Source organism: Haliotis rubra, unplaced genomic scaffold (genome assembly GCF_003918875.1).
Source record: "Haliotis rubra isolate DU_JTF1 unplaced genomic scaffold, ASM391887v1 Scf535, whole genome shotgun sequence".
Classification (NCBI taxonomy): Eukaryota; Metazoa; Mollusca; class Gastropoda; order Lepetellida; family Haliotidae; genus Haliotis; species Haliotis rubra.
Window position 1 is genome coordinate 266,278 of NW_025767230.1, and position 12,650 is coordinate 278,927.

At 40.7% G+C, this 12,650-nt stretch overlaps 1 protein-coding gene across 8 annotated transcripts in view; it reads left to right on the plus strand.

The window, feature by feature from the left end:
- Nucleotides 1-12,650, plus strand: part of LOC124253200 (sodium/hydrogen exchanger 1-like) — a 67,634-nt gene that overhangs the window by 20,286 nt on the left and 34,698 nt on the right. For 2 of the 8 annotated variants that reach the window (XM_046686922.1, XM_046686927.1), the window contains exons 2-6: nt 5,947-6,218; nt 6,371-6,490; nt 8,334-8,660; nt 10,837-10,882; nt 11,652-11,693. In XM_046686922.1, the coding sequence (XP_046542878.1) occupies nt 8,414-8,660; nt 10,837-10,882; nt 11,652-11,693 (335 nt within the window). In that variant the 5' untranslated portion in view covers nt 5,947-6,218; nt 6,371-6,490; nt 8,334-8,413. The remainder of the gene's footprint in view (nt 1-5,946; nt 6,219-6,370; nt 6,491-8,333; nt 8,661-10,836; nt 10,883-11,651; nt 11,694-12,650) is intronic. The other 6 variants (XM_046686923.1, XM_046686924.1, XM_046686925.1 and 3 more) reach the window with 6 other exon arrangements.

The following is a 12,650-nucleotide window of genomic DNA, read 5'->3' on the forward strand; positions in this document are numbered from 1 at the left end:
GAACCCCCTGCGTCAAGAGTGATACAGGACATGGTATCAATGCTCTTGTATTAATATTCTGTCTCAGTTTAACTAGTCTGTCATATAGACAAAACAAGAAATAATATATCCAACACAGTAAATGCAAATCGGGAATATGTGCCAAGTCTACCACATTGTCTGAATATAAGGATAGTCTTTGGGCTCCTTTAAGTTATTTTTATGAATACCATTAGGAAGCGTTTTTGTCAGTAACATAAGTTCATTTCAGAGACTCGATATTAGATGTTCGTCTAGATAAAGCGACGAAGCCGATTGTGTAATGAAAAGAGTTATTTTGAAAGCAGAGTTCGTTGTTCGGTTCTGACTGTGCATGATCTTATTGCTGGTGATAATTCCAGGTGTTGGTGAAACAGTGAGCGGATCCTGACCCTCCAGTGCCTCTCGACACAAACACATGCAAAGGCAAGGCTATTGTTGAGTAGAATAATCACAGGAAGATACAGATCAAGACAAAATTTGGAATTGAATCAGACATCATTGTTGTCACTGATTCGTTCATTATGTCCTCAGCACGTCTACCATATTTTTGAAAGCATAAACGAGGCTCTGAATGTAGTAACCTTGATCAAACAACCTATGAGCAAGAGTCGAATGACACTCTTAACAATCTGGGTAATGCACACCCCACGCGATACGAGTACCTATTTTCTAGTTCAGTAAATCAGTGGAAGTAAATCAGTGGAAGGGAACTAGCTATTTGATGGTTTGCTGAACGATATCAAGTTTCAAACGTCAAATTACCTTGGAGTTGCTTTGTTTTTCCCAATCTGATAAGAAATTTCGATTTATAAGCCTAAGGAGACAGATTGGCGAAAATGGGGGCACTCTTGGTTGCCATGGGCGTGTCTGCTTCATACATAACTGTCGCACTCCAGCGATATACACATTTTGTCAGCGAGATAGTCCAGCATTTCACATATTGCTATCTCAATAATCATCACTTGGCCTTTGATCTCACGTTTGAGAAATGCCCCCTTACAGCTGAAGACATACACGTAGCTGAAGCTGGGGTCCCCTTGTTGTGTAAAAAAGTTCCATGGATCAAGGAACATGTGTGTCACGCCTGTCCTACGTCTATATAGGATTATATATATGCCGAGAGTCAGGTTCGCGTGAATTGAGGTCAGGTCATGGCAACTCCAGACACTGTGTGACCTTCACCCCGACGCTCTGATAATTACCTAACGTTCTACTGCTAACCCGATTCTCCGAAAGACACTTAACATTTTGTTAGCATCTGTAATTAATAGCATGAAACCATCAGATCGGTCAAGTTGTTCTTTCTCCTAGTTTTTAGTTTATATTAAAATTCCGTAACAAAGCAAAAACATCTCAGGGGCATTGTGTTATTGAATTGTAAAGTTTATGTTTGAAGTTTTATTTATTTAAAAAGACTGTGAGTTATGCGTGAAAAACATTTCTTCATAGACAGATACATTTGTAAATCGGAGTGAGAACTACAACACAAACTACCTGCTTACTACCGTAATATAACTGTATGTGATGCATCACGTACTAGTGGTTATCCGATTAATCGAAATAATCGAAGATTGGTCGCAGTGACTAAACGACCAAGCAATCGATCACGTTTTCTCATAATCGAACACAAACAATTCTGGAACACTTGTTTTCATCAACAATATTTTTCACAAGGTTGGTTTTGTCTGTTACATTTCATAAGCATTATAAGCTCGTTCCAAGTCATGATTGAATTTATCTTAAAGACACCAAGAAATTTATGTTCCTAACATACTAGTCATACTTTAAAGATGTGGAATTTTGCCCAAATCCCCCAAAATAACTACATGTAATTTTTCCTTATTTTTTTGTGCATTAACAAATTTTAAATGACGCTAACCAATTATTTTCGATGATTGATCGGTGGTAATGAACCAATCATCAATTATGAGATTTTAACCAATTCCCAACATTATCACGTACACAGGTTGCTATGTTTCAACACAATTACACAGCAACCGTTTCAGAAAGAAGCTCAGATGGCACACATATATAACACATTGAATTGCTTGCATGAAGCGACATCTTCGGAAAGCCTGTGCTTGAGACTAACATTTACAATATAATCTATACTATTCAGATATGTAGGGGATATGCTAATAGCAAGTATTAGGAACCAACTGATGGTGATAATAAACACCCAATGAAAGCATGTTCATGTCTGTAAAACGTAACGCCATTTTGAAACGTATCCTGCAGCTGCACGTGCTGCACGTTGTATCGCCGAACCGGTGCTTAGGGTGTCATTCCTGATTTTGAAACTTTCAAGAAAGGTCGACTAACCTCTGTGGATCATTATTTAAATTCTGTTGACTTATTGATTTCATACACCGCCCTGGCGCTGCAAATAGCTCCAAAAGTGCTGATGCAGCGTCAAGGAAAATCCACTCACCTGTCATCCTTCAAGATCGATGACGGCCATCTACTGTAAACACGTCACAATCTAATTCTGGACTCACAAACGTCCAGAAACTCTCCGCACTGTGGGCACTTTCTGACAAGGGATTTGACCAAATTAAACAAGCAGTTGTTATGAATATATACCAGGGATGAAAAAATGAATTTTTTTTAGAAATCTTTAAATTTAAACTCGCTCGCCCATGGGCGAGAATGTTTAAGTTTACTCAGAATTCATGTTTTGGAGGTTGTAAATGAATGAGTGTATATTTATAAGCATCATGACACAAATTTCAGCTCATTTTGACTTAATTCGACTAACTTAGAACGATATTAATAAATATCGCCCATGGGTGAAAAATATGTTGGCCCATGGGAGAGAATATTTACTTTTACTCAAAATACATGTTTATCGATGTTTTGGAGGTTGTAAATGAATGAGTGTATACTAATGAGTATCATGAAACAAAATTCAACTCATATTGACTTAATTCAGCAAATTTCACTACCGGTTATAATGTATTCCATATCCGTCCATTACTATTATAAAACTATAACTTAAGACATATCTCTTGTAGTTTTGAACAGTTCTAGACCAGTTCTATAGTTCCCTGCCGTTCAGGACCCGTGAAGATTCGGGTTAGAATTTATCTTCAGCAACCCATGCTTGTCGTAAGAGGCGAGTAACGGGATCGGGTGATCAGGCTCGCTGACTTGGTTGACACATGTCATCGTATCCCAATTGCGTAGGTCGATGGTCATGATATTGGTCACTGGATTGTCTGGTCCAGACTTGATTATTTACAGACCGCCGCAATATACCTGAAATGTTGCTGAGTGCGGCGTTAAACTACAAACCAAACCAAACCTTTCGTTCAGGGTCATTAAACAAATCAGGGCTCGATTTAGGTACATGTATACAAACCTGCACAATTGCAACCTGTTCTTGAAACATGCACCTGAATATTTCTGTCTACATACACAAAGAACACAATATGAAAATACCTCTGACTAACCCAAAACATGTTTGAACAGTCACTCAATACCATTGATTCTCATACCATTCCCCTAACCCCTGTGTTACGATCGATATGCCATGCTTAGGCAGACTTAATAGCATCAAACTGTAGGTACTTAAAATTGTGTGATCATTTTACATAATGCTTTACAGCAACGTGTCATTAACACTGGCAGCAGATCGCCCCATGTTTGTACATTGGCATTTATGTCAGAAAGTGATTTGTTTGGTACAACTTGGTTTTCGTGTCACCCTTGTAAGTTGCATCAACTTCCTTAATGGATCCCTGACAAAGCAACCGTAGCGCAACACTGTGTTAACGTGTACTAATCAGCAAGACGTGTTAACGTGTACTAATCAGCTGGACTGTGTTAACGTGTACTAATCAGCAAGACGTGTTAACGTGTACTAATCAGCTAGACTGTGTTAACGTGTACTAATCAGCTAGACGTGTTAGCGTGTACTTATCAGCAAGACGTTTTAACGTGTACTAATCAGCAAGACGTGTTAACGTGTACTAATCAGCAACACTGTGTTAACATGTACTAATTAGCAAGACTGTGTTAACGTGTACTAATCAGCAAGACGTGTTAACGTGTACTAATCAGCAAGACGTGTTAACGTGTACTAATCAGCAAGACGTGTTAACGTGTACTAATCAGCAAGACTGTGTTAACGTGTACTAATCAGCAAGACGTGTTAACGTGTACTAATCAGCAAGACGTGTTAACGTGTACTAATCAGCAAGACGTGTTAACGTGTACTACTCATCAGCAAGACGTGTTAACGTGTACTACTCACCAAGACGTGTTAACGTGTACTACTCACCAAGACGTGTTAACGTGTACTAATCAGCAAGACGTGTTAACGTGTACACCAAGACGTGTTAACGTGTACTACAAAGACGTGTTAACGTCAGCAAGACGTGTTAACGTGTACTAATCACCAAGACGTGTTAACGTGTACTAATCAGCAAGACGTGTTAACGTGTACTAATCAGCTAGACGTGTTAACGTGTACTAATCAGCAAGACGTGTTAACGTGTACTAATCAGCAAGACGTGTTAACGTGTACTAATCACCAAGACGTGTTAACGTGTACTAATCACCAAGACGTGTTAACGTGTACTACTCACCAAGACGTGTTAACGTGTACTACTCACCAAGACGTGTTAACGTGTACTCATCAGCAAGACGTGTTAACGTGTACTAATCAGCAAGACGTGTTAACGTGTACTAATCAGGATGGTCACAGTGTACGGTCGTTGTATGCATGAGGTCAGGTCCCAGCCAGACACAGCTAGCATCAAGCCAACAGGCAAGCAGTTATTTTCAAAGTCCCCTTCAACAAAATAATCATGCTGAATGTGATTCAGTTAGACCAGATCCGATTACATGTCCCACTGAATCGTGACGTGACGAGAGATCGTGACGGATCAGTGGTTGAGCTTTATTCACATTCGGTCGCCATATTTGATTGCGCCACCTTGGGTTGGCTCAAACATAAATATGTCCTCAGCGCTGTATTGTGTGACGTGAGAGACGAATGAATTGGATTGTTCAGTCTGACTTTCTGACTTGACTAATCGTATCAGTTGTCCGAAGCGACGATAAACCTGAAATAAACACTTACAACGACGCTTTGCTATTGTTCAAGCCGATTCTGAGCCAGGAAGACAGTGGCCAGTCTGAACGTGCAACTAAACCTACAGATCAGATTCCTCAAACGATCGGCGCTACCAGTCTGGTTAAAGTATGGGAGTTACACTGCGCTGGCGCTGTATACCATGGGACCCAGGCTGCCAACTGAGAACAGATCACTACGCTTACCTATAGAAACATTATGTTTCAAATGCATGGTATAAATCACAGAAACCTCTCGAATCTGATGATTCCAGAATTACAGTCAACAGACTGTCTTGATTTCTAAATAACCTAATTAGTACATCAGGTAAGGTACGGTGGAGTGTTCATATTTCTGTCAACCTTCGCCATCCAGTTATATATATTTGACAAGTGAGACTGTTACTTTTCACAGGTGTTAATGGTCAGGCGGGAGGACACTATGTGTCTCACGAATGCTGTTTAATTGTTTTTGGAGAAAATGGTACACCATGATCTCATCCTGCTTTAGGGGCGGTGGGGTAGCGTAGTGGTTAAAGCTCGTCACGCTGAAGACCCGGGTGTGACTCCCCACATGAATACAATATGCGAAGCCCATTTCTGGTGTCCCCCGCCCTGGTATTGCAGGAATATTGCTAAAAGCGGTGTGCAACCATACTTACTCACTCACTCACCTTGAAGAGCTAGCACAGTAACAAAAGGCAATAGTCGGTTCCATCACACACATTCACAAATACAGATACGTTGGTACAATATCGCCATATTCCATTTTACCCCATTTCAGTCCTATTCTGTCGTTATACTGAGATTAAAATCTATATGTATACGAACATTTGCTTTTTCATACAGCTACCTTGCCGACCACAGGCGGAAGGGTTCCTTTAACAGGCGGAGCAGAATGACATGTGGAAGAAGGTCACACCAATCTACACTCCTTCCAGCCAGCCCTAGTCTTACTCCTGGTAGATAATGCCTTAACTACATGCTCGCAGAGAATTTGAACAAACACGAATAAACTTGAACAACCTGAATAAACTCTTCGCGAGAAAGACGTCTTCAAACGCCTGAAGTCAGAACGGCACATGTCATGAATCACTGAACTAGTCAGTCTTGAAATTCAGGTAATTGGATATATAAACTCGCAATTCCGCTCACCTGAATATATTAAATACAGTTCATTTGACAAAGTATATGGCTACATTCAGATCAGCTGACATAGCCCTTTAACGTAATCTACTGTGATAGGCTCGGTAGGGTAATATACCCTTTCTAGTCTTCTCATCTCCCAGGTCCAGACCCCCCTGCCAATGTATGTTGGGTTTTCTTAAGACCCCATCGTCTTTGTCTCCCCAGGATCAGAGTGGCTTGGAAGTGAGGAATTCGTATTGTCCCGGTTAGTAAAATATGTTGCAGCATTTTTGTACGTATAAATTTAGACTTATCATCATCATTAGTAATGAGATTTGTAATTATATATAATTCGTCGTGGTTTCGAAATATTATGTTTCAGTTTATTTCATATTTGATTTCATTTCGATTTTTGGCATTAAGTACAAACCTATCAAATTATATTTAACTTTTATTTGATTACTAACAACAATTTTAAATTACGTGATGAACAAAACGAACTGTTGCTGCACGCTAGAATTCATACATATAAAATCTAGTTTATTACTTTCGCTGAATATGATTCAGCAATGCTGTATTGAATACCATGAATTATCTTGAATACCGTCAACTAGAGTAGTATACTTATACATGCCATGTTATCTCATCTCCATGTAGTAATACATAATACACAGCAATAATTGTATTACGAATATTATGATTATTTAGTGCATTTAAGAGATACCGTATGCTGTTTCGTGTCTTATACAGATACATGCAAAATGCTTAACGTTAAGAAATGTGTTTTCGTGTGGTTCATTCCAGTACAACATTATCGGTGTATACAACCATTAATGCATTACAACGTCAAAGGTAATGTGGCAATATATTTAGTCTGTGACATACATGTGTGTTTGTTCCTTGACAAATGATATAGTCTATGCTCATTGGAAAAATACATTGTACACCTCCAAATTGTTTTTTTTTTTCAATATGAGCGCGCCTCTGGTTATTACTCAATACGTATATTCCCGAAGCTTACATTTCTGTCTGTGAAACTTTCAGGGAATGCGTCAGGTAGGCTAATGGCGTTTATGTACGTAGACTGGTTCCCCCTTTACATAGACTGGTTCTCTCTTTACATGTACTGGTTCAGCTGAACTGAAACTGGTTGATCTATAGACGTTTCCGATTGTCATTGCATGTCTTGAGCCATGTGATGTATAAACAGCTATGGTGTTCAATATGTATTCAGATGATCTCTCTTAATGAATTCGTGAACCTTTTATATCCCTCTTATTTTTGCGCTCTGTAGAGCAGTTTTTGTGTTCAGATCAAGTAAAGCAAGTCCCAAAACATGCTTAAAACATTTTTGAGACACTTGAACGTGTGTTACCTTTTCTTGGGTAATAGCATAATTGGCTCCCCGACAAATCATGGGGATAACAGGCCATATTGACTATGTTCTTCAGTCAGTAGCTTGATAGAGTTACATTATTTACCGCTTGAAATTAGTCTATTCTAAAGCTATTGGCGAAGGATTCACCACATACATCCTCGAGGGATGGATAAACCTTAATGGCAGATGAGTCTGTGTGTTAGTCATTGATATTTTAAGAGAGAAAGTAAAGGAAGGGTGATAGGTGGGAAAGTGCGGGTGTGTGTGTGTGTGTTGTGTGTGTGTTGTGTGTCGGGGAGATGTGTGTGTGGTCGGGGGCTTCACCCCAGGAGTCTACAGTTCAGATGTCGTCATGTAATCAAAACTGTGACGTCATGAACAATGGTTGACGTCATATATTTGTTTCACATTGAAGCACTGTGACATATTAGGTCTTCAATGGGCGACTAATCGACATCGAGAATCGCTAAAAATGCATCTGTGTAAAATATTGGAGAGTATTTCCACACGATGTTATATGGTTATATACTCATACCAATAATGGTTGTCACCCCCCTCCCCACCCAAACCCCACACACCCCCACCCACATCCCACACCCCCACTCCAATAAAAAAAATTGGAAGGGGGTGACAACCATTATTGGCATGAGTATATTTACAAAGGTATCCCAACCACGGCGGACATGTAGATTTTACATAATAAAAACAGATATTTTAATATGTTTTCAAGGTTAGTTCCCCAGCATCAATGGTCCTGTAAGTCAATCTGGAAAGGAAGGTTGTTGATAGCTGGCTGTCACAGATTTGAACATGGCGTTTGCATCAACGTTGTCTTTGTGCGTATTCTACTGCTCGATATTTGCCACATCAACGTCAAGCGTGGACTCATCGGAGTTGAACGTCACACATGGGCACCGCAACATCACCGACGGCCATCATGACAAGGCCGGACACCGTGGACACCACGGCATTGAAATCGCCGGTGTCCTGTTTGATAATGTGAGAGAACCCCTGATATATACCATCGTGGTCATATTGGCAGCCATTAGTAAAGTTGGTGAGTGTGATTATCATTATTAGTTGTATATTCATGATAAACTGCAATTACAATTCGTTTTATTCTGTGGCGGGACGGTGGGGTAGCCTTGCGGCTAAAGCGTGCGCCCATCGCGCTGAAGACCGGGGTTCAATTCCCCACATGGGTACAATGTGTGAAGTCCGTTTCTGGTGTCCCTAGTCGTGATGCTGCTGGAATAGGCGTGAAACTAAACTCACTCACTCACCATTGTGTGGCCTATAATGGCTTTTCGAATTACATTGGAGTTTAGTTTTACGACGCTTTTACCAATATTCCACCAATATCAGGGCGGGGAACACCCGAAATGGGATTTACACATTGTACCCATGTGGGGACTCGAACTCGGGTCTTCGGCAAGCGAACGCTTTAACAACTAGGCTACCCCACCGCCCCGTGGTACATTAGTACTTTCACCGGTTTGTTATTTCTGTATGTTTCGTACTGTTTTGTAAGCATATCATTTTATAGTATATTAGAACCTAATTTAAAGGTATTTTACATATATTCGGTATATATTTTTAATCTGTTACTTTCCGTTTCCATGGGGATATCGTGTTAGAATGGTGTTCGTAACTTTACGACCTGTCGCAACTCTATAGTTTATCATAGACTTACGACTGTCGTAGCCCTATGAACGTTTTTGGATCGGGACCCAGGATCCCATGGCTCTGTGACTCAACTGGTTCAGAGGGCACCATTGTCATTCAGATGTGAAGATCGTTGTTCGCAATATCAATCACTGGTTTGATTATTGGCAAAACGTTTCTGAATGCAGCATTAAACAACAATCAAATGCGCGATCAAATACATTGAAGCACTCACGCACGCACGCACATACCTGTAAATAATCGAGTCTGGGCCAGACAATGCGGGGTACGTTGATACGCTGTCAAGCAAGTCGCCATCTCGACATCTCGATCCATCATGGATGTTGCAGATTTTCAGTTTTCACCATGCACGTTTCCGTTTGATATCGCCTAACAATAAATATCTTGTTGCAGTTTTTCACCATGCACGTTTCGCCTGAACAATTAAATATCTTGTTGCAGCTTTTCACCATGCACGTTTCCGTTTGATATCGCTTGTTGCAGTTTTTCACCATGCACGTTTCCGTTTGATATCGCCTAACAATAAATATCTTGTTGCAGTTTTTCACCATGCACGTTTCCGTTTGATATCGCCTAACATTAAATATCTTGTTGCAGTTTTTCACCATGCATGTTTCCGTTTGATATCGCCTAACATTAAATATCTTGTTGCAGTTTTTCACCATGCACGTTTCCGTTTGATATCGCCTAACAATAAATATCTTGTTGCAGTTTTTCACCATGCACGTTTCCGTTTGATATCGCCTAACAATAAATATCTTGTTGCAGTTTTTCACCATGCACGTTTCCGTTTGATATCGCCTAACAATAAATATCTTGTTGCAGTTTTTCACCATGCACATTTCCGTTTGATATCGCCTAACATTAAATATCTTGTTGCAGTTTTTCACCATGCATGTTTCCGTTTGATATCGCCTAACAATAAATATCTTGTTGCAGTTTTGCACATTTCACCAACATTAAATATCTTGTTGCAGCTTTTCACCATGCACGTTTCCGTTTGATATCGCCTAACAATAAATATCTTGTTGCAGCTTTTCACCATGCACGTTTCCGTTTGATATCGCCTAACAATAAATATCTTGTTGCAGTTTTTCACCATGCACGTTTCCGTTTGATATCGCCTAACAATAAATATCTTGTTGCAGTTTTTCACCATGCACGTTTCCGTTTGATATCGCCTAACAATAAATATCTTGTTGCAGCTTTTCACCATGCACGTTTCCGTTTGATATCGCCTAACAATAAATATCTTGTTGCAGTTTTTCACCATGCACGTTTCCGTTTGATATCGCCTAACAATAAATATCTTGTTGCAGTTTTTCACCATGCACGTTTCCGTTTGATATCGCCTAACAATAAATATCTTGTTGCAGCTTTTCACCATGCACGTTTCCGTTTGATATCGCCTAACAATAAATATCTTGTTGCAGTTTTTCACCATGCACGTTTCCGTTTGATATCGCCTAACAATAAATATCTTGTTGCAGTTTTTCACCATGCATGTTTCCGTTTGATATCGCCTAACAATAAATATCTTGTTGCAGCTTTTCACCACGCTCATTTTCTCTCATCGAAGATTCCAGAGTCATGGTGAGCATAAATATTATATTATATTTGTTAAATTTGGCCTTGCCGCAACCGGTGCATCTAACATATGCCCCCTCATCCATTGTGGATATTATGTCCCTCATCGGGATCCACCGTAGTTTTGGTTGACCCGATTCGCCTTGATTACTAGTATGTTTCTAGATTTGTCCGCCCCATATGGGTTTAATCAAAGACCTGCTCCACTTTATTCCTAGATCAGTATTCACGATGTGACTGAAACACTGGGGCGATGGGGTAGTCTAGTGGTTAATGCGTTCGCTCGTGACGCCGAAGACCCGGGTTCGATTCCCCACATGGGTACAATGTGTGAAGCCCATTTCTGGTGTCCCTCGCCGTGATACTGCTGGAATATTGCTGAAAAAAGCCTCACTCACTGAAACATTGCCAATGTGACGGATAATTCTAACTCACTCCTCCAAAACTAAGCTGACTCGCCGTGGTATGTTTTGTATACCAATCAAAGCGGCGTCAAACCCAAATCACACCCACTACTCTACATCACATTGGTTAGGGGGCGGTGGGGTAACCTAGTGGTTAAAGCGTTGGCTCGTCACGCTGAAGACCCGGGTTCGAATCCCCACATGGGTACATTGTGTGAAGCCCATTTCTGGTGTCCCCGCCGTGATGTTGCTGGAATATTGCTAAAAGCGGCGTAAAACCAAACTCAGTCAGTCACATTGGTTAATGATCGTTTACGTCATTCCTCAAACATACACAGTCACAGGACACACAAATCCTTTTCGTGTTTCAGCCTGCTGATCATCCTGGGTCTGATCTTCGGGGCCATTATTGAGTGAGTATACCGTGCTGCTCTGTTCATTCCAATGTGGTGGCGTGTGGTCCTGTGCATGGAGCTCAGGTCACAAATCAGTTGAAGTTAAGCAACGTCGGTTGCGGAGAATCCTTGGATACGTGACCGTGTCTGGCAGCTTGGCTCTTGAGAGTTTGTAAGACTTCAGCCCTGCCCCACAAAGAAGCACATGTGACACATGTAGCCTCACCTTAGGCAAGTGAGTTTGTTCAAAATTGCCTTTGTTCACCCTGCAGAAAATGGGTACCCGAGGGGATATGTCATATGACTGTTAACCTTCTAGCGCCTAACAGGCAGCTTGAGTTATCCGGAGTAATAATGTGTTTGCGCCTTGAGCATGCTTACGACTGACTCACTGACTGACTGAGTTTGGTTTTACGCCGCTTTTAGCAATATTCCATCAACATCACGGCGGGGGACACCAGAAATGGGCTTCACACATTGCTAAAAATATATATTGCTAGAATATTGCTAAAAGCAGCGTAAAACCAAACTCAGTCAGTCAGTCAGTCGTCCCCATTCCCAAATACGGAACCTTCAAGGTTTTCTTAGTTTTCATTAGAATTAATAACTTGTTACTGCCTGTGGTAGGATCTGCTTTGATGCCAACATTGTTTGTCTTCAGGAATTAGGTGACCTTTCATGTCACTCGAGCCAAACTCAAGGTCATATGCATAATTAACACTTGATCGGAATGAACATTACGATTGCATTACCTTCAAACTTAGCGCATGACTAATCGTACCCTGGACTCCAGAGACAGGTTAATCTGTGTCTATTATTTCCACACAAAAAGCGTGTGTCACAAACGTTTTTAGAATATATCGAATTTCGCAGAAGAAGAAAAACATCCATCCTCACCCTGGGGATTTTCCACGCAGACAGCCGCATTCCGACTGTGTAAGGATATTGTGTAAGCTTGGGCGGGGTTATCCAAGC